The sequence below is a fragment of the Prionailurus viverrinus genome, chromosome A2 (assembly GCF_022837055.1).
Source record: "Prionailurus viverrinus isolate Anna chromosome A2, UM_Priviv_1.0, whole genome shotgun sequence".
Lineage (NCBI taxonomy): Eukaryota > Metazoa > Chordata > Mammalia > Carnivora > Felidae > Prionailurus > Prionailurus viverrinus.
In genome coordinates, this window is record NC_062562.1 from 17,401,722 (window position 1) to 17,423,607 (window position 21,886).

The 21,886-nt window shown below is 44.8% G+C and overlaps 2 protein-coding genes and 1 pseudogene across 2 annotated transcripts in view; 1 reads left to right on the forward strand and 2 right to left on the reverse strand.

Annotated features, from left to right (window-relative positions):
* PRKAR2A (protein kinase cAMP-dependent type II regulatory subunit alpha) overlaps positions 1–1,695 on the reverse strand; it is a 112,601-nt gene extending 110,906 nt beyond the window's left edge. Inside the window, exon 1 of the mRNA XM_047850856.1 lies at positions 1,176–1,695. Coding sequence (XP_047706812.1) covers positions 1,176–1,428 — 253 coding nt within the window. The 5' untranslated portion in view covers positions 1,429–1,695. The remainder of the gene's footprint in view (positions 1–1,175) is intronic.
* A 5,546-nt stretch (positions 1,696–7,241) lies between these two features.
* SLC25A20 (solute carrier family 25 member 20) overlaps positions 7,242–21,886 on the reverse strand; it is a 30,043-nt gene continuing 15,398 nt past the window's right edge. The window contains exons 5-9 of the mRNA XM_047850857.1: positions 10,423–10,540; positions 9,627–9,699; positions 9,140–9,249; positions 8,530–8,654; positions 7,242–8,097 (exon numbers count right to left, since the gene is read on the reverse strand). Coding sequence (XP_047706813.1) covers positions 8,035–8,097; positions 8,530–8,654; positions 9,140–9,249; positions 9,627–9,699; positions 10,423–10,540 — 489 coding nt within the window. The 3' untranslated portion in view covers positions 7,242–8,034. The remainder of the gene's footprint in view (positions 8,098–8,529; positions 8,655–9,139; positions 9,250–9,626; positions 9,700–10,422; positions 10,541–21,886) is intronic.
* On the forward strand, positions 21,222–21,317 carry LOC125161422 (uncharacterized; annotated as a pseudogene).

Sequence of the window (21,886 nt, forward strand, 5' to 3'; positions counted from 1 at the left end):
GACTTTAGGCAAAAACCTCATAATTTAATATGCAATGTCAAAGAAACACAGAAGAACCATTTCTACTCTTAATGGTGAATAAACTATGGGAAGTTGTCCACAACACTGAAGCTTACGACTCCAACAGCAATGACCGATAATTAACTCCTTGTTCGTGTGACCTGAATGTGGATTCAACTCAGAACTAGTTTTGTTTTGTTTTGTTTTGTTTTTTTTCCAGTATGCTCTAATAACACTAAAGTCTCTAGCTTGGTCTCTGTTTTCATTGTTTTGCTAAATTTTGGCGGTTCAAAACTAGGATTATTCTACTGTTAAACTGACCAAGCTTAGGTTAAAGCAACCACGGAAAATGGAATTGCTTTTTGACAGCCTTGCTTAAACCAGATATAGAAAAGAGTTGTCTTTTTTCCTACACCCTATATGCTAAACAAGATAATTATCGTTTACCCTCACCAAATGTGATCCAATCGTTTTACTCAAGTTTATATATATACTACATATATTTTAATAAATATTTTCAGAAATTTTAAGAAATACTAAGAATATTTTAAGAAATGCATGTCCAGTTATGCAGAGGCGAAATGACCCGACTGGTATTTGCTTGAAAATACTTCAGCAAAGGAAAAAAAAAAAAAAAAAAAGTAGAAATGAAACATTTGTGACAGATATTTAAACTGTTGAATGTGGATAGTGGCATACAGGGGTTCATTTCACCCTTTATCTGTCTACTTTGGCCTATGCTTAGTTTTCACCATAACTTTTCACAAAACGAATGATTTCCAAAGTTACCATCCCGGTTATTGAACACGAGCGAGTCGGTGGATGTGAGCGTCCTTGTCTTCGGCACGAAACCGGGCGAAGTGTCCCCCAGTAGAGGCGAGGCCGACGTGGGCTCCGCGCCACCACGCGGGCCGAAGGCGCGCACATTTGCTCCCAGGCTGAATCTGACAACTCACTCGGTGCGCTCGGGGCTCAAAGGACCGTGGAGCGCAGCTGGGAAGTGGAGCACGCGGGGCTCACGCCCGCGGCTCGGGAAACCCGGGCAAACTCTGCTGGAGAGCTCCAAGGTCCCAGCCCAGTGTGCTCGGCCCCCGCGGCCCCTCTAGATCGCTGGAGACCCCTGCACCGCCCCCTCCGTCCCCCCACCGCGAACGTCGGCCCAGCCCGCCGCCTACCATCCAAGTCTTCGTCGTCCTCCGACTCGCTCTCCGCCTTCGCGTCGGTGACCAGGCCAGGGCCGGGCTCTAGAGCCTGGGAGCCGGAAGGAGGGGCAGCCGGCGGGCTGGCGGCTTGCAAGCGGGCCTCGCGCAGGCGGGTGAAGTAGTCCACCGCGAAGTCGACGAGGTCGGGCGGCTGCTGCCGCAGCACCTCCACCGTGTAGCCCTGCAGCAGCTCCGTGAGCCCCGGCGGGATCTGGATGTGGCTCATGCCGGCGGCGGCCGCGAGGACAGGCGGGTCCGGGCCGCCGGCGGCCACTAACTCCGCGCTCCCTCACGCCGGCCTCTCGCCTGGTGCCCGCAAGGTCTCCTCCCGCGCGACCCGGCTCCGGCCTTCCTCGCGCCGCCCTTCTGCCGGGTGTGCGTCTCCAGGCCGCACGACCCTACGCTACTACGGCTGGCCTGGCGCCGCCGCCGCTGTCACTGGGCAGCCGCCGCCGCCGCCTCGGGGACCGACAGGCGGCCAGGCGGGACGGGCGGGGCAGGAGCCCGGGTTGTGACGCACGCGGCCGCGGGCGTGCGCGCCCCCGCCGCCCGCCGGCCCTCAGTGCGCGTGCGCCGCTGGGCAGCACGCTGGCTCAGAGCCGTCCGAGGTCGAGATCGAGTCGCGGTAATGAGTGGTCTACCCCCCAAAGGGAGTCGTCGGTGCTTTTCACCTAGTCCCTAAGACCTTTCATGTATTGTTTCAACACTCGCTAAGAGCCTCCTGTTTGCCAACACCTGGTAGGCTCCACGGACACAGCCTACAGCCAGAGAGCCAGACGCAGGCACATACATTAAAACCTCAGTGTGGTTCCAGTTGTGGTGGAGAGCAAGAGGGCCCACTTTAGGAGGTGACATTCAAGCTGACTCGGAGGCCTGGTAAAAAGTTAGGACCACCCTGGTCACTGGGTGGAATGGTGGCATGACCACAAGACCCTCGGAAGTCTGGCAAGAGATCTGCAAAATGTCAAACGGGGAAGGCCTTGTAGATAGTAGGAGTTTCAGTGATACAGTAATTTGGGAGCCACAGGCAGAGAAATAAGCCTGGAAGAGTCACTAAGCCAAACTTGGAGAAACTGGAATAAGGCCCAGGGCAGGAACAACCTCTATGCCTGTTCCTCCTCTTGAGCATTCCCACCAAGATTCCCAGGACTAGGCCTGCGCACCTCTTCTCTTCCCACACTCCACCCTGGACTCACACTGATGGTGTTGAGCAGACCACAAGGCACTGTTATCCTTTGCCCCTAGGGAGGGGGCATAGGTGAATTGGAGAGGCTAGGCTATTTCCCAAGTTGCCCCCTTCACCCACACCAGACTGGAAGGGAATAGAAAAAGGTGACTGCCCTGGGTCACAATGCTGACAAAAGGCTGGGTAGGCATAGGACAGAGTCCTGCCTCTCGTTGCTGGGCCCAGCCAGAAAGTGACTAGCTGTAGGCTTGGGAACCTCAAAGGCATTTAGGATGGTTAAGCTCCACCTGGTAATTACCTAGTATTAATTAAAATCAGCACTAAGACCTCTCATATTGGCTTGGCACACACCCAGGAGCTCAGTGCTGCTGGGAACTGAGCTTCTGGAAATAAGAGCAACCGATCCCCACTGGTATAGAAGCCACCCACGCTCTAGGCCAGGTAGGCCTGTGATTCCAAATAGCAGTGTCTCCCTGGTTATGTTCCTGGACCCCTAGAAAGAGTCTTGGACCCTCTACTTTGTGAGAGGAGGGATAGTATCCAACTTGTTTCCTGCTGGTCCTTACTGCACACTCTTTAGAGATTGAATGAATGAATGAATGAATGAATGGTTTCCACACACCAAGCAAAGCCAGTGAAACTGTTCTCCTGACCCGTCTCAGAACTAGGATACTTTTCTTCAAAGCTGTGTTTCTGATCTCAGCATATGAACACTGCACTAAGGATAGGCAGTAAGAAGCTAAAGGGGCAGGGTTCCCCAACTGTTCTCTGCTCTTGAGTAAACCGACCCTTCCAAGTTTTCCAGGAGTCAGAACATACCCAGAAAACCTGGGTGTGACTCCCACTGCACCACCACGCCTGAGGATCTGCCTGCTTCAAACAATCCTACAACCAACCCTTTGGAAAGGCGAATTCATAACTCCACTCCCTAGTTTGCTCATTCTTCAGGTTTTATATGTTTTAAAGGGGGACAGGTGCCTGTACAGTTAGGACTCTGACCTCAATTACAAAATAAGATAGAGGAAGGCTACTCCAGGGCTGATGACAGAGCTGGGTGTGGGTAGGCTCTCCCAGTCACACCAAGGAACTTCCATCAGCCTCTGCCAGGAGCAGGTCAGTTTGCTCTCAGATGCACCAAAGCTTCACCATCTATCCAGCAAACGGGACATTCAAAGGGCATCTTTGGAACTGGAAGGAACGACAGCAACAGAAAGCAGGAAACCCATAGCTGTTCCAAACTAGCCTGAGAGAGAGGAAGGACAGCCAGCCAGCCTCGAGGCCCTACTTGGCTCCCCTCCCCTAACACCTGGTCCAAGAGCAGGGACCCATCCCTGCACCTTCCAAGAAGCCCTTCTGTAGTAAGTGGAGTCTCAAGGGCCTTCATGAATGCCTAGCTGAGCTGGCCAAAGAAGGGTACCCTAGAGAAAGAATACTAGGGCCCCGAATCCCACATCTTCTACCCTCACCCTCCTAGGACTGCCTTTGTTCAAGCCTGTCCAGCTGCACCATTGGAGGTTACTGTGGCAACCAGACCCACAGGCAGCCAGTAACCGGGAAACAGCTGCCAACAGTGTGATGGTGGGTGAAAAGGCCAAAAACACAGACTCTCAAAAGCAAGAGAAATACAGAGACTGTGGTAGAGAAGAGGAGTTCCCAGAGCACTGACATGACAGGCACTCAGCTCCAAGCCAGTCCTAGGAGTCACTACCCAGCAGGCAGTCAAATCTTGCACAGACTGCCACACCAACAACCACAGGCAGACATGAACACAATGGGGCCAATTATCAGAGATTTTACAACTATGGATACACAGTAATACAGGTGGGGTACATGGTTAGCCCCATAGTAGTGGGTCTGGTGAAAATGAACATGGGTGGGGCACCAACTATTATGTCCAACGAAACAGTGGATTTCATGTAATCTTGATTGAACTCACAACCGTGTGATCAAGACCCGAGCTGAGATCAAGAGTCAGATGCTTAACCAACTGAGCCACCCAGGTGCCCCGATAGGTTTATTATTTTACAGTTTGTTTTTTTTTTTTCCTCTTTCCAGGAGGAAGGGATACACCCAAACTCTCCCAGACTCCTCTGGAAGGCTGCTCTTGGCTCAGACCTCCCAGCTTATACTCCTCTGCCCACTGGGGGTGGGGGAGGAGACTCAGCCCCAGCAACAACACCTCCCTCTTCTCTGCCCAAAGGGGATCTCTAAGCCACTCCATTCCCCTACTTGTCTCCAGGGACCCATTGGTCACCTGATCACCTCTGCACACCAGCCCCACTGGTCCAGTCAGTCATCCCAGCTCATTTAGTATCTACCACCATCAGTTTCTATTTTGCCTTAAAAGCGTTTATGATCCTCGTTGACAGGAATAATTGGGGAAATAGGTTATGTTTTCTCTGTCATCACCCAAGCTGTCCTTCAGCCTCTATAATGCCTCCCTCATGGGGCCACTGCCTTTGGTCCAGAAAGTCTGGTCTATTTTAACAAGCATCCATGCCCCAGGAAGCAGTTAAATCCCAAGGCACGTGTTTCTGTACCTGTGAGCCACCCCCTCCCAGGACACTGTGTCCCCAGAAAGTGTCAGTCTCTGTAGTGGACCTTGGATCTGCCTCAGAGACCCGTCAGGGCAAGGACTGAACCTGGAAAGCAAGGGAGAGCCTGGCTGGAGAGTCACAGGCCTACATGCTCACCAGAGCAGAGAAAGCAGAAAAGAGAGCCCTCAGGGAACATCTGGCCCTGGGGCTTTCCCAGTGCCTGTAGGGACTGTGTGCTATCTGTGGCCTGACTCACAGGTCAGATGCCTGGGCTTTGACCCTGTGGCACAGACAGGCCTCCTGGAGCTTGGGTCAAGCAGCCCCAGGACAGCCTCTGATAGCATCACAAGCCTTTCTTCAGGCCTGTGGATACCCAGACCTCACTCTATTACCTGTCCTCTATTATCAACTTGCCAATGATCTTGACAGATCAGTTTATCCTGTCTGAGCCATAGCTTCCACATCTGAAAGTGGGGGTAAAAATTCTTGCCCACTAAACATTGAGTTACATGGGGATAAAGAAATAAGACCAAACCAATGAAAAGGTTAGAAAGGGCATAGAGGGTTCCAGACTCAAAAGAACTGTAGGGAAAGAACTGTGTTGAGATAATATGACCTTACAGCAGAAATGGCATTACTGTTGTTTTTTTTTTTTTTTTTTTTTGAGAGAGAGAGAGCGAGAGCGCACACAAGTGGGGGAGAGAGGCAGAGAGAGAGAAACTTAAGCAGGCTCTATGCTCAGGGCAGAGCCCAATGCAGTGCTCGATCCCACAGCCCTGGGATCAAGAGTTGGACATTCAACCGACTGAGCCACCCAGATGCCCCACTAGTGTTGCTTCTAATAGGCTTGTTGCAACATCCCACCATCTGCCTCTCACCTTTGACCCACTTATACTCTGCTTTGTGCCTGGGTGAGGCCGTTATCACCAGTTGGTTGTTTTAACACTTGCGTCTCACTTCTACCTTAAGACTGTGACAGTCAGAGAAATTGCTGAGGAGGGCCCTAACCTCTTCCCCCACCTATCCCCATCAGGGAGAGAAAAGATATATCAGGAACAGGTGGCATTTCAAAGTGCATCATAAAAAGGAAGTGCCAGTCAGGAGGGAGTTACTCACCATCTGTTCTGCTCCCTTCACAAATATGCCTCCTGGGGCTTCCCTATTTGACTTAACACCTACTGAACAACCAAAGGAGTAAAAGAATCTACCACCACTAACATCAAGGAACCAAAACATTCCATTTTAAAATGGAAGTTGTTTCAAAGGGCAAATTATCCAGAAGCACAGACTGTAAAAGTGATCCTGAGCCATGGGAATGACTGTCATTTGGCTGGAATGTAAATGCACTCATATGGGCTTCCAGGCAAAGGCTGAGGTTGCAGCACTGTCTCAAGGACAGGGTGCTCCCGAGAAGAGCTTCAGGAAACACATATGTGGCCATCTCCAAACCAGTGAGAAATTAAAGACATCCTGCAGAATGAGGGGGCAGTTGTAACACTGAATTAATCTTCCCAAGCAGAGGGCACACAATTTTCATCTCTAAATGTTTTTTGTTTTGTTTTACTTGACCATAATTCCTATCTGGTCATCCAAAATATGTTCCCTGGAAGAAAGTGTCCTTCCTTAAACCCCCAAATCTTCAGCTTCCTGCCCAACTGGCCATATCCACTCCCAGATGGGGGTGGGTCCCTACCCCCTCACCCCTTTATGCAGAGTGATGGCTCTAAAGCCAAAGTCCAAGGATCTCTGTGCAGCTGCAGTAAGGTGGGAAGTGCCAGCAGAACTGTAACTGCCAGATGAGACAACGCCAGAGAAGCCCAGCTCCTGTAGCCTTGCCATCCACCAGACAAGGACAAACTAATTTGTCTCCTTCACCTCCTCTGGATGCACCTAGGCATCAATTTGTCTAATTAGCAAGGCCCATTTGGTGACATCAGATCACAGTGACCCCAATAACCATATGAAGAGTCAAGATTGATTTTGGCTTTTAGAACAATCAACTCTCTGTTAGCTCAGACAGCCATGTGGCTGAGGGCAGAGAGATAAAAGAATGAAGAGAAGGGCTGCAGGCTTGTACTGAGAACTGTGGGAACAATTAGCAATCAAGTCACCTGGTACCCCCACACCCTTCCCCATCAAGCAGCTGCTGTTGGGACATCAGGGAAGGCTGGGCTAGCCAAAACTTCTTCCTCTTTCTCCTGCTGAAGCCCCTGCCTGAAGCCACCAAGGACAGATACCAGATCCCTGACAGCCTCAGTCAAGGCTACAGGCTACCTGTTGAAATGACCCAAATCAAAAGAAAATTTCACACAATGCAAAAATTAGAAACAATATTTATTGTTTCCTGTTAAAAGAGGGCGCTCTCATGAGAAAAGAGTGTGCAAAAATGGCCTTTTCTACACCCTAGGTTTTGTCACTTATCTCAGCAGGGCTCGGACTGTTGATTCCAAACCCTCCTCACTCTGTAGGAGGGAAAGCTCTCCATCTACTCCTGGGAAATTGGGCTACTTAGTTTAAGTTTTGATTACCTGAATGCATTAAAAAAAAAAAAAATCAAACTGTTAACAGGCTATCTGCCCCTAGGCACATTTGTTCAGTCCACCTGGACAGAGAGATGTGGGCCTCAAGTCCACATCCTCACATGCAGGCCAGGATTATATGATACCCTGAAAACCTGGTGTGTGTTCCTTGGTAGGGATTGAAGAACACCCCAGCTCCTGGTCAGCTGGTTGAAAACATGCATAGTGCCTCCAGTGAGACGCTGAGATTCCCTCTTTCTCGAGGAGTATTTGGGGTATAATAGGGCCTGTAGTCAACCAGTAGACAGCTCTCTGACCACAGGTCGTATCTGGTCTGAAAGCTACTTACTCCACCTCCAAATCCTCTTGAGATCCCTTAAACTGACAAGAGTAAATTCAAGTCTCAAAGTGGCAGACCAAGTTATACCAGGTAGAGGATGTCATTAAGGCAATGGTCTCAACAAGTCCATGCACACAGCTCTGATCCCACCATTCCCCTCCTTTTGCCCTTCAGGACTGACTAGTCCTGCCCACTGCTTCTTCCTCGGTGATAGCTTCCATCATCCAGAAGCCTCGAGCAGCCTTCAGCCTCACAAGTTGGGAGTGGCCCAGTTAAGGAACTTCATGGCAACTTCAAAGCCAAGGAAACAGGCCTGAGAAGGGGTTGGAAGGAAGAGAAAAACCAGCAGGCGTTGTGACTATCACAGAGACCACAGCTAACCCTGTCAGGACCAGAACTACTCCCTAACTTCATCAGGACCCTCCCTAACTTCATTCCTACCCCAGGTCAGGGAATCAAGCTGTGCTTTCTCATTCCTGAGAGGGGAAGAACATCCATGTTTCACAACTGCCCACTTCTGATGGCCAAGTCGGAAATCAAAGCCCCTCCCCTCAGAGAATCCCAAAGACAAACCCTCCTGAAGTTTCAGGAAAGGAAGCAAATAAGGAGGCTCTGGCTGAGGGTAGGATTTGGGGAAAACTGAGCTCCCAATCTAATCCTAGGAGCAAGCAAAAGTCAACCCACCTAGACTTTGGACCCTGCTCTAAGCTCCAAAGGGAAAGTACAGCCCCTGTCTGCCACTCACCGCATTGGCTGGAAAGGCTCGGATCATCACTGCATTGAATCCCTTATACAAAGATGTGACTCCTTCATCCCGGATCAGCTCTCTCAGCACATCTCTGAAACCATTAGGATATTTTCCAGGAGGTGCTGTGGGTGAAATCCAACTGTTAAGGCTTTAGGAAGCTTCCTGACCTAACCATGATGACCCACGTGGGGACAATTTTGTAGTCAAGTCTTCCTGCAGGGTCACAGCATCAGGAAGAAGACACCTTGCAGGTCATCTGGGACAAGTCCACAGACAACACAGTTCACTTTGCGAGAAACAGACACACTGTCTGGATTACTGATGCTAAGGGAGTGGAGAAGAATAAAGAATGAAATAATCCTCTGCTCATGTGAAGGCAGAAGAGTTGATTTGACTGCTTACCTCACTTATTTTGTGTTTTGGCCAACAGGAAGTGAGTCTAGGGTTCCTAGAACACAAATGACTACAAGGGAAAATGTTGATCAGACAGATGCTGGGTGCTGCTGTGGAGAGTGAGTATCTTCAGGGCCCTAAGAGCTCTGCACCCCAGGGGCAGCCAGTGCTGGGACCCACTCCACCCTCATCTACCCCACTACCCTCCACTAACCAGTCTGGAAGCGGGACTTGAGCACGTCCGGGGGGATTGCCACAGCCCAGTTGAAGATCCCAGCGATGCCCCCAGCCACCAGGATCCGAGGCACGCTGAGCTCACTGACACTGCAGAATACCAAACGCAGAATACCAACCGCAGTCAGACAAAGGCTATGAGAGTGGCGTCTAGACCATCCCTCCTATGGCAGATGGGGCAGTGAGAGAGAGGGAGAAACTGGCCAGAGGGAGGAGGTCCAAGGCCAGGGCTCCTGTGACATGGCAGCTGCCACTCCTTGGAGGAAGTTTCATGAACTTGTTTTATATACTTGCTCCAGTAGGTGAGGTACAGAGTTAGCGGTATTAGATGGGTCTCAGCAGCAAGGAGAGTTAAGTGGATATGGAACCAGGAGCAAGCCCCACTCTGCCATCAGACCCATTCACAGTAAAGGGCAACCAACCCATGACTGAGCAAAGTGGCTTCTAAGTTCTTCTGTTCTCCTTACCTCTTTCCCTCTGGAGTGAAGATATTTTTCAGCCACTCATATGTCATGAAATACATCCCACTGGCTGGAACATCTGTTAGCAGCAAGAAAGAGGTGAATTAAATGATATAAAATCCTCACAGATTTCTTGAATTTAGAAGAGTCAAGCTTGGCACTGGCCCTTTCCAGGCTCCCTGGGAAGGTCCTCAGAAGCACTTCTTATCTGCATTAACTCCTGTGCAGTAATTAGATGCCACTTTGGGGCAAGCACTAGTGTGAGTGAGCACAAACATGCATGACAACATTTCATCTTCAAAGCCCCTTCTGAGTAGTCCCCACTGACATGCCCACTCCAAGTTACAAGCACTGCTAGTCTCTGGCCTTCCTCCAAGCTACCATGTGAGGACAAGGATGAAGCTGTGTCTGCCTTTCCTACTGCCACCCCAGCAGAACATGCCTCTCGAAACCATGGTGAGCCCCAGTGTCCTTAAGTCATTCTTTCCTCCCACTCATCCCTCCAGCCATGATTTCTACCTACTTTCCAGTCCCCTGTAACTGCCACTGTCTTAATACATCCTTGAGGGCCAGCCTGCCAGAAGGATGTTGGTTCCCCCTGCCCCCATCCTCATTTGTGTCCATGCTGGCTGGGGTGAGACTGCCTAAAACCAGGGCACACCATGCCAGCCTTCTCATCCATAAGTGTGGTTTGCATGGTGCCAAAGCTAATCTGGGGACCCAGGTAAGACCCTCTGTGGCAAATGCACCTCAGATGAGCCCCCAACCAAGGTGACCTCAGGTGGAGAACCTAAAAGGTTACCTCGCATGAGGGTGAGCACTGTCCCTTTGTAAATGCCTCGGATCCCAGACTCCTGATACAGCTTCTTTGCACAGTCCAAAGCCCCAGTGTATTTGGTTTCCCCTGAAGAAGCCTGAATCTGAAAGGGAGGGAAAAGTCATCAAAGTCAGCGGCAGCAACATCGAAGTCAATAGACTCAGCATGTTACAGAAGATTACAAGGTGAGTGTGGATGTGGTCATTAGGCATTAGACCAAGAAACACTTCACTGTCAAACTGATGGTTATTTGGAAAATAGAATATTGGTGGAAGTCACTAGGAAATAAAGCTAAATAAAAATATCACAAAGTATGCATATACTGACAAGAAAAAAAAATCAACAGAAGAATTGGAAAATAAGTGGTGGAACCCTCAAATCCAAAAGCATTCCCAATAAAGCTAGTTGGAAGGTCTAGAAAGGAGACAAATACTTCAGTCATTCACTTATTCCTTCAACAAATATCCACTGAATACCAAACCCATTCCAAGCCCTCACTGATCAGGAAGCCTGGTTAAGGAAAGGTGAACAGGAAATGGAATTCAGAGTTCTAAGTCCTGGGATAGAAGTCCTATGCAGAGCCAGGGGAAGGCCAAGGAGAGGCCCCCATCCCAGCTTCAGGGATCCAGAGCCTAAGAGTCAAGAGCATGAGAAAGGCAGGCTGGGGTAATCCCAGAAAAGATCCGAGAAAAAGATCTCCATGCAAGATCCATAGGAAGTACAGAGTCAAAGGGAATCAACACACAGAGGCATCAACCAAAGAATAATTAAAGCTGGAGAGTTCGGCTTTAACAGTCCCAAGGAGAAACACTTACAAAATAAATATAGAAGTCCAATAACTTTCTTTGTCTTTTTTTACGTTTATTTACTTTTTAAAAAAAAAATTTTTTTTAACGTTTATTTATTTTTGAGACAGAGAGAGACAGAGCATGAACAGGGGAGGGGCACAGAGAGAGGGAGACACAGAATCTGAAACAGGCTCCAGGCTCTGAGCTGTCAGCACAGAGCCCGACGCGGGGCTCGAACTCACGGACCGTGAGATCATGACCTGAGCCGAAGTCGGACGTTTATTTACTTTTGAGAGGAAGAGAGGGAGAGAGAACGTGTGCCTATGAGTGTGCACGAGCAGGAGAGGGGCAGAGAGAGAGGGGGACAGAGGATCCAAAGCAGGCTCCACACTGACAGTAGCAAGCCTGAGTCTGATGCAAGGCTTGAACTCACGAACCATGAGATCAAGACCTGTGTCAAAGTCAGACACTCAACCGACACATATCTCAAGTCTAATAATTTTCTTACACACCAGCAATAACAAGTTGAAAATAATGGAAAATAATTCCATTCAAAATGGCAATAAAGGGGCACCAGGGTGACTCAGTCAGTTGAGCACTGAACTCTTGATTTCGGCTCAGGTCATGATCCCAGGGTCATGGGATCAAGCCCCACATCAGGTTCTGTGCTGAATGTGACACCTGCTTAAGATTCTCCCTCCCTTAGGGGCACCTGGGTGGCTCAGTCGGTTGAGCGTCCAACTTCGGCTCAGGTCATGATCTCACAGCTCGTGAGTTCAAGCCCCACGTCAGGCTCTGTGCTGACAGCTCGGAGCCTGGAGCCTGCTTTGGATTCTGTGTCTCCCCCTCTCTCTGCCCCTGCCCCACTTATGTTGTGTCTCTCTCTCAAAAATAAATAAACATTAAAAATTTTTCTAAAAATAACAAAATAGCAATAAAATATATGCATATCAAGCAGTAATAGGATTTGCATAAATAAAACTCTAAAATATCTCTGGGGGACATAAAAGAAGAAATGAATAAAAAGTCATAATTTCTGGTTTATTGGAAAGATCAATTTTTCTAAAAATAATAAATTTAAAACAATGTCAATCAAGTATCAATGTCTTTTTAAAATACAACTTCCCCAAATGATCTGGGCACATGTAGGCCTGGAATGTCTGAGGAATAGCAAGGAGACCCATGTGGCCAGAGGACACTGGAGCTGACTCACAGTGACCTGGGAGGCCAAAGAGGATTGGTATGGAATTGACATATTACTATCAGAATCTTCTGTTTAGTGATGAAGGTGACCTGGGGCAATGTGACTGCAAATGGAGGGATGAGAAGGGATAGACTTGGCATCTGTTGAAAGCAAACTTGAACTATTCAACAGATGGGATATATACAGTGAGAAGGAGAGGAACCTAGCATGACTCCTGGGCTTTAGAGCTGAACAACTAGAAGGATGGTGTTGCCACAACTGAGTTGCAGAAGGTTGTAGGTGGAGCAGTTACTGGGAAAGACCAGGAGTTCGTTTTTTGCACACAGTGACTCTAAGGTGCCTATTAGTGTCCAAATGGAAATGTTGGATAAACTAGTCTGGAGTTGAGGAAAAGGCTGAGTTGGAAATACAAACCAAAGAATCATCAGCATATATATGATGTTGAAAAATCATGAGAAAAGAAGAAATCATCAAGGAAATGTATGTAATAAGAATAAGCTCTGTGGAGCATGAACATTAAAAGATCAAGATGATGATGAATCAACAAAGGAGACCAAGAAGACCAGCCAAGTAGGTCAGAGGAAAATCGGAAGAGAAGCCAAGTGAAGATAGCTCTCTTTAATAAGAGGAGGGAATCAGCTGAGTCAAATTCTAATGATGGATCAAGAAAGACGAGGGCCAAGAACTGAACACTGGATTTAGTGCAAAGCTCACTGGTGACCTTGACAAAACTATTTCGTTGGAGTTGTGAGGTAAAAGCCAGACTAAAGTGGATTTAACAATTAGGGAAGAGGAGCTAGAGACAATGAGTAAAAAATACAAACAAAAAAACCCAAAAACTTCTCAAAGAGTTTTGACATAAGGGGAAGCAAAGACACGAAGCACAGAAATTGATATGGGAAATAGAACTTTGTATTTTCAAGGTGAAAATACAAGCATGTTTATACTTTTACTGCTAATGAGAACAATCTAGTGGAGTGCAAAAATTAATGTTGAAGGAAAAGAAAGAAGAACTGTTGAAGTGAGGTCTATGGATGGGTAAGAGGAGATAAGATCAAGCAAAGGCATGGGCCACCATCGGTGGAAACAAGCTGAGCAGCCGTGGATGTAGTAACAGGTGCCAAAAGGTGGATGGAGGTGGTGGAGGGCATCTGGTGAAGTCTTCTTCTGGTAGTTTCAGTTTTCTCAGTGAAATAGAAAGCCAAGTTATGTGCTGAGAGAGTGGAGATTTGAGAAGAGAGGAGAGGTATAAAGTAGTCACCCAGCAGGCAGAGGAGTGCAAGAGAAGAATACAGATAGAGATTGTCTCATCTAGGAGCAGAAAAGGACTTCAGGCACATTGGAAAAGGAAGAAGCCGTGATGGAAAAGACTGATGAACACGGTTACTGAAAATAAACATTTCCTTAGTTAAAATCAATATACAGACTTTGTTTCTGGGAAGTACTTTTCCCTATTCTTCCTGGTAAAGTGCAACAACAACAAAAAACCCTAGACGTTATTTTTATTTATTTTTTCAGTGCAGAAAAGGTGGTTTAATTAAAGCATGGGGACAGAACCCATGCGCAGAAAGAGCTGCCAAAAATCCTAGACGTTATTTAAAAATCTTTTTTCATGTTTTTTACTTATTTTTGAGAGAGAGAGAGAGAGAGAGACAGAGAGACAGAGTACGAGTAGGGGACGGGCAGAGTGACAGGGAGACACAGAATCCACAAAGCAGGTTCTAGGCTCTAAGCTGTCAGCACAGAGCCTGACGAGGGACTCGAACCCATGAACCACAAGATCATTACCTGAGCCAAAGTCGGACGCTTAACCGACTGAGCCACCCAGGCGCCCCTAGACATTATTTTTAAAACAAACATGAGAAGAGTCTGAAAGTTTGAAGAAAAAGGAAGACTGGCTAGGGACCTTTGAACTTGAGTAATGACATGGTGGTGAGTTCTTTGGATTTTCTTTTTGATATGTCTCTGACTTGAAGCTGAGGAAACTGGCAATCCAGGAACCCAAACAAACATAAACCAAAAAAAAAAAAAAAAAAAAAAAAAAAGCCTCAAGAAAAGCCTATGTTCTCTACACAAAGGACCAGGAAAGGGATAGCCTAGAAAGACAAAAATTTTTTAGGCAATAAACACTTTACTCCCAGCCATTCACCATAGGAAACAAAAAACAAAATATGGGCCTCACTCCCATCCACACCATCAAAGACCAAGTGGGGAGCTTAGACTTCCACCCTTGTAGGGCTGTAACAACATGCTGTCAGGATGGAGTCAGAGAAGGCCAAGTAGGGAACTAGGACCTTCATCCCTGCCAGCCAGTAACAGCGCCCTTCTACGGGGTCAGTGGAGATGTTGGAACTCCCACACCCACCCAGCAGTAAAAAGAAGTGCCCCACCCTGCGATGCCAACAGAGGCTGAGTGGGGAACCTAGACTTCTACCCCCACCTGGTAGTAACAAAGCAGCATCTTTCCCTTTCCTGATAAAAAGTCAGAGAAAGCCAGCTAAAAGATAAAGTTTAAATAAGATCCACAGTTGCAACGTAATATATAAATATCCAGGTCCCAACTGAAAATCATTCATCATGCCCCAAACCTGGTAGATCTCAAACTGAAAGGAAAAAGACAAACAACAGATGACAATACCAAGGTAACAGAGCCATTATTATTATCTGACAAAGAAAGATTTGTTTTGTTTCTTTGTTTTTGTTTTTTTTAATCTGCCAAAGATTTTATTTTATTTTTAATTTTTTAATGTTTGTTTATTTATTTATTTCTTTTTAACATTTATTTATTTTTGAGACAGAGAGAGACAGAGCATGAGCAGGGGAGGGGCAGAGAGAGAGGGAGACACAGAATCCGAAACAGGCTCCAGGCTCTGAGCTGTCAGCCCAGAGCCCGATGCGGGGCTCGAACTCACGGACCGCGAGATCATGACCTGAGCCGAAGTCAGACGCCCAACTGACTGAGCCACCCAGGTGCCCTGATGTTTATTTATTTTTGAGACAATGTGAGAGACAGAGTGTGAGCAGGGGAGGGGCAGAGAGAGAGGGAGATATAGAATCTGAAGCAGGCTCCAGGCTCTGAGCTGTCAGCCCAGAGCCTGACATGGGGCTCAAACTCACAAACTGTGAGATGGTGACCTGAGCCGAAGTTGGATGCTTAACCCACTGAGCCACTCAGGCACCCCATCTGCCAAAGATTTTAAAGCAGCCATGGGGAAAAAAAAATCCTTCAGTAAGTAATTATAAATATGCTTGAAACAGATGAAAATATAGAAAGCCACAGCACAGAAATAGAAGATATAAAGAAGAACTAAATGGAAACTGTATAATTGAAAAATGGAGGGGTACCTGGGTGGCTCAGTGGTTAGGAGTCCAACTCTTTTTTTTTTTTTTTTAAGTTTATTTATTTTGAGACAGACAGAGACAGCACGAGTGGTGGAGGGGCAGAGGGAGAAGGAGAATCCTGAGCAGGCTCTGCATAGCCAGTGCAGAGCCTGATGCGAGGCTCAAACCCACAAAACCATGAGATCATGACCTGAGCCAAAATCAAGAGTCACACACTCAACCCCAGGAATCCAACTGCTGATCTCAGCTCAGGTCTTGATCTCAGGGTTGTGAGTTCAGGCCCCACATTGGGCTCCAAGCTGGGCATGGTGCCTCCTTAAAAATAATAAGAAGAAGAAAACAAATAAATAAATAAATAAATAAATAAATAAATAAATAAATAGATAGATAGATAGATAGATAAATAAATAATACAACTGAAAAAGAAAAGAAAAACACAACTGAAATAAAAAGTTCAATGGATGGCTTGCTCCAGAGCAGAACAGAAGAGAGAAAAAAATCAGTGAACTGGAAGATAAAACAATGGAAAACCCAATCTGAACAACAGAAATAAAACAGACTAAAACAGACTGAACGGAACTCAAGGATCTGTGTGACTATAATAAAACAATCTAATATTTGTGGCCTCAGGGTCCCAGAAGGAGAGGAGAAAATAGGATGGGACTGCAAATGTACTCGAAGAAATAACTACTAAGAAGTTCCCAAAATGTTCCCAATGTGGCAAAACATAAACATATAGATTCAACAAGCTAAGCAAATACTAAACAGAATAAACCCAAATAAATCCATGCAATGACACATCACAAATTAACTTCTGAAATCTAATGACAGAGAAAAAAAAAATCTTAAGAGCAGCCAGAGGAAAATGACGCTTTAGCTAAACAATTTGAATGACAGCAGAAACCAGGATGATAGAAACAAATGGCACAGTATCTTTCAGGTACTGAAAGAAAAGAATTGTCAACCCAGAATCCAATGTCTAGCAAAAATATCCTTCAGGAATAAAGGGGAAATCAGGCATTCTCAGATGAAGGAAAACTGAGAGAATGTCAACAAAAGATGACCTACCCCAAAAGAATAGCTGCCCCAAAAGAATGGGAAGTTCTCTACACAGAAAAGAAACAATGAAAGAAAGAACTCTGAACCATCAGGGAAGGAAGGAAGAACACAGTAAGCAAAATTATGGGATAGAGATAAAAAGGCCAATCTACCAAGAAGACACAGCAATTCAAAATGTGTATGTACCAAACAAAAAAAACCTACAAACTATGTATAGCAAAACTGATAGAATTGAAAGGAGAAACAAACAAACCCACAATTACAGTTGGAGATTTCAACTCCCTCTATCAACAAATTGGTAGAACAAAAAGACTGAAAATCACCAAGGATAAAGAAGAACTCAATACTATCAACCAAGAGGATCTAATCAACATTTGTAGAACACTCCACCAAATGACAACAGATTACACATTCTTTCAAGTGCCCATGGACATAAGCCAAGGACATAAAACAAACCTCAAGAAATTTAAAAGATTTAAAATTTTTGTTTGCATTTATTTACTCATTTATTTTGAGAGAGAAAGAGAGGCAAAGAGAGAGAGAGAATCCCAAGCAGGCTCCATGATGTCAGTGCAAAGCCCAACATGGGGCGCAAATTCACGAGCTGTGAGATTATGACCTGAGCCAAAATCAAGAGTCAGATGCTTAACCGACTGAGCCACACAGGCACCCCTAAAGGTTTTAAATAATACAGAATACGTTCTCTGATCACAATGGACTAAAAACTAGAAATCAATAATCTCCAACACTGTAAACCAAACAACACTCTTCTAAACAATTCAAAAAGGGGGCGCCTGGGTGGCTCAGTGGGTTAAGCATCTGACTTCAGCTCAGGTCATGATCTCGAAGTTTGTGGGTTTGAGCCCTGTGTCGGGCTCTGTGCTGACAGCTTGGAGCCTGGAGCCTGCTTCAGATTCTGTGTCTCCCTCTCTCTCTGCCCCTCCCCAGCTCACACTCTGTCTCTGTCTCTCTCAAAAATAAATAAACATTAGGAAATAATAATAATTCAAAAAGGAAGCCTCAAAGGAAATTAGAAAACACACTAAACTGACTGGCAATTAAAATATATCTAACTTTGGGATGCCTGGCTGTCTCAGCCAGAAAAGCACGTGAGTGCTGATCTCAGTCAGGGTTGTGGGTTTGAGTCCCATGTTGGATATAGAGATTACTTAAATAAATAAACTTATATATATAAATAAGTTTGTAAGACATAGCTAAAGTGCTGCTGAAATGAAACCCTATAGCACTGACTGCATACATTAGAAAGGAGAAAAAGGCTCAAATCAACAATCTAATAAGCTCTCACCTCAAAAACCTCCCTAAGGGGCACCTGGATGGCTCAGTCAGCTAAGTGTTCCAACTGTGGCTCAGGTCATGATCTCACAGTTTGTGAGTTCAAGCCCTGCATTGGGCTCTCCACTGTCAGCGCAGAGCCTGCTTCACATCCTCGGTCCCCCTGCTCCTTCTCTGCCCCTCCCCTGCTCATGCTCTCTCTTTCAAAAATAAACATTTGTAAAACAAAAACAAAGAAAAGCAAACTAAACCTACAACAAGCAAAAGGAAGTAAATAATAAAGATACAAGCAGAAACCAATGAAATTGAAAACAGAAAAATAGAGGAAATCAGTACAACAAAAAACTATTTTCTTGAAAGGATAAAAAAAATTAAACCTCTAGTGAGGCTGACAAAAAAGAGAGAGAAGTCACAAATCACTAATATCAGGAATAAAACAGAAGATACCACTACAGACCCTGTAGACATCAAAAGGATAATAAGGGAATACTACAAACAACTCTACACACAATTTAACAACATAGATGAGAAAACAAAAACATAAACTACCACAATTTGCCCAACATGAAATAATTTGAATAGCCTTGTAACTATTAAGAAAATTGAATTCATAATTTTAAAACTCTTCTCTCCCAAATCCATAATTCATTACAAAATCCTAACAAAGGTTTAAAGAATTAACACCAATTCTACAATCTCTCTTAGAAAACAGAAAAGGGAGCACTTCCCAATTCATTTCATGAAATTAGTATTATCCTAATATCAAAACCGGATAAAACAATACAGGAAAAAAAAATATGACAGACCTATATCTTTCATGATTGTACATGCAAAAATCTTTAACAAAACATAAGCAAATAGAATTCAGCAACATATAAAAAGAATTATACATCATGTCAACTTGGTGGGTTTATTCTAGCAATGCAAAGTTGGTTCAATATTTGAAAATTAATTGATGTAATCTACCATATTAACAAGTTAAAGAAAACTCACATGATCACATCAATCCATGCAGAAATAAAAAAAGTATTTGACAAAAGTCAATATCCATTCATGATAAAATTCTCAGAAAAAAGGGTAAAAGAAGGTAACTTCCTTAACTTCATAAAGAACATCTACAAAAAAAAAAAGTATATCTAACATATTTAACAATGAAATAGTGAATACTTCCCTGTAAGATTGGGAAGAAGGCAAAAATGTCCATTCTCGTCATTCAACATAGTACTGGAAGTTCTAGCCAGTGAAATAAGGAAATAAAAGTTAAACATATCAGAAATGAAGAAATAAAACTGTCTCTATTTGCAAATGGCATGACTTCCTACACAGAAAATCTCACAGATTGTATAAAAAAAATAATCCTAGAACTAATAAGGGATTCAGGAAGGTCACAGGACATAAGATTAACATATAAAAATCAATTGTGTTTCTATGAGCTAGCTAAGAACATGTAGATAACAAAATTAAACTTAGAGTACCATTCCCAATGCCATTTTTAAAAAGATTTTATTTTTAATCTCTGTACCTAACACTTGGGCTTGAACTCACAACCCTGAGATCAAGAGTCACATGCTCTACCAACTGAGCCAGCCAGGCACCCCTACAATGCCATTTTTGAAAGTCAAAAAAAGAGAGAAGACTTAAATATAAATTTAAAGAAACATGTACAGGATTTAGATGCTTAAAAGTACACAGTACTGATGAAAGAAATTAAAGTTCTAAATAAATGGAGAGACATACCATGTCCATGGATTGGAAGACTCAAAACAGTATCAATTTCATCCAAATTGACCTATAGATTTAACATATATCTCAGCAAAATTTTTCTCAATTTTCTATATTACCCTAAAGTTTATATGGAAATACAAAGCAATTAGAATAGCTAGAATAAGGGTTTTTTTTTTTTTTAAGAATAAAGTGGGAGGGATCAGTCTACTCAATTTCAAGACTTAGTACATGCCTATATTAATCAAGACTGTGTAGTATTAGTAAAAGGATAGACATATAGATCAATGGGAGGAAATACAGAACAAAGCAGTAGATCCACACAAATATGCCCAGTTGATTCTTTTTTAAGTTTATTATTTATTTGAGAGAGAGAGAGAGGGAGAGCATGAGCAGGGGAAGGGCAGAGAGAGAGAAAACAAAGGATTCCAAGAAGGCTCCACACTGTCAGCGCAGAGCCTGATGTAGGGCTCAAACTTGTGAACCGTGAGATCATGACCTGAGCCGAAACCAAGAGTCAGACGCTTAACTGCATGAGCCCACCCAGGTGCTGCTATGCTGAGTTGATTTTTAACATAATGTAAACAATTCAGTGAAGTAAGATAAGTCTTTCCAACAAGTGGCACTGATGCAATTGGACAGCCATAGGCAATTTTTTGTACATTATATACAAATTCATTCAAAATGGGGTCACATACTTAAATGTAAAATGTTAAACTATAAACAGAATTCTTAGGGACACCTGGGTAGCTCAGGCAGTTAAGCGTCTGACTTCGGCTCAGGTCATGATCTTAGTTCATGAGTTCGAGCCCCACATCAGGCTCTGTGCTTATAGCTCAGAGCCTGGAGCCTGCTTTGGATTCTGTGTCTCCTTCCCTCTCTGACCCTGCCCTTCTCCTGCTTTGTCTCTCTCTTTTGTTTCTAAAAAATAAAAATAAAAAAAAAAATAGAATACTTAGAAAAAAGCACAGAAGAAAATCTGGGATCTCAGGCTAGGTAAAGAGACCCAATGCCTCAAATACCTAAAGTCCAATCCATAAAAGAAAAATTAACAAACCCAACTTTATTAAAATTAAAAATGTTTGCTCAAGGGGTTCCTGGATGGCTCAGTCAGTTGAGCATCTGACTCTTGGTTTTGACTCAGGTCATGATCTTATGGTTCATGAATTCGAGCCTTGCACCGGGCTCTGAGCCTGCTTGGGATTCTCTCTCTCCCCCTCTCTCTGCCCCTTCCCCACACAGAGAGGGAGCACAAAATAAACATTAAAAAGAAAATGTTTGCTCAAGATACTCTGTTAAGAGGATGAAAAGCCAAACTATAAACTGAGAGAAAATATTTGCAAACCATGTATCTGTCAAACCACTAGTATCTATCTATCACTTCTCGGCATTTTGGCTAAGATCAAGCATAGTATTTGTTCTTATTAGTTTAAACCACTGGTATCTAGAATAAAGGACTCTAAAAACTCAACAGTAAAGGGGCACCTGGGTGGCCTAGACGGTTCAGTGGTTGAGCTTCCGACTCTTAATTTTGGCTCAGGTCATGATCCCAGGATTGCGTGATCGAGCCCCACATTGGGCTCTGTGCTGAGCGAGAAGCCTGCTTAAGATTCTCTCTCTCTCTCTCTCTCTCTCTCTCTCTCTCTCTCTCTCTCTCCCTTTGCCCCTCTCCCATGTTTGTTCTCTCTCTTTAAAAAAAAAAAAAAAAAAAAAAAAACACCCTAAACATGCAACTACCATATGACTCAACAATTGTACTCCTGGGCATTTATCCCAGAGAAATGAAAACTTATTTTCTCAGCAAAACCTCTGAATACAAATGTTTATACCATCTTTATTCATAACAGCCCCAAACTGGAAACAACCCAGATGTCCTTCAATGGATGAAAAGTTAAACACACCATGGACTATTAAAGAGAAATGAATAATTCATACATGCAACAATCTGGTGAATCTCCAGAAAATTATGTTGAGTTAAAAATGCCAATCCAGGGGCGCCTGGGTGGCGCAGTCGGTTGGGCGTCCGACTTCAGCCAGGTCA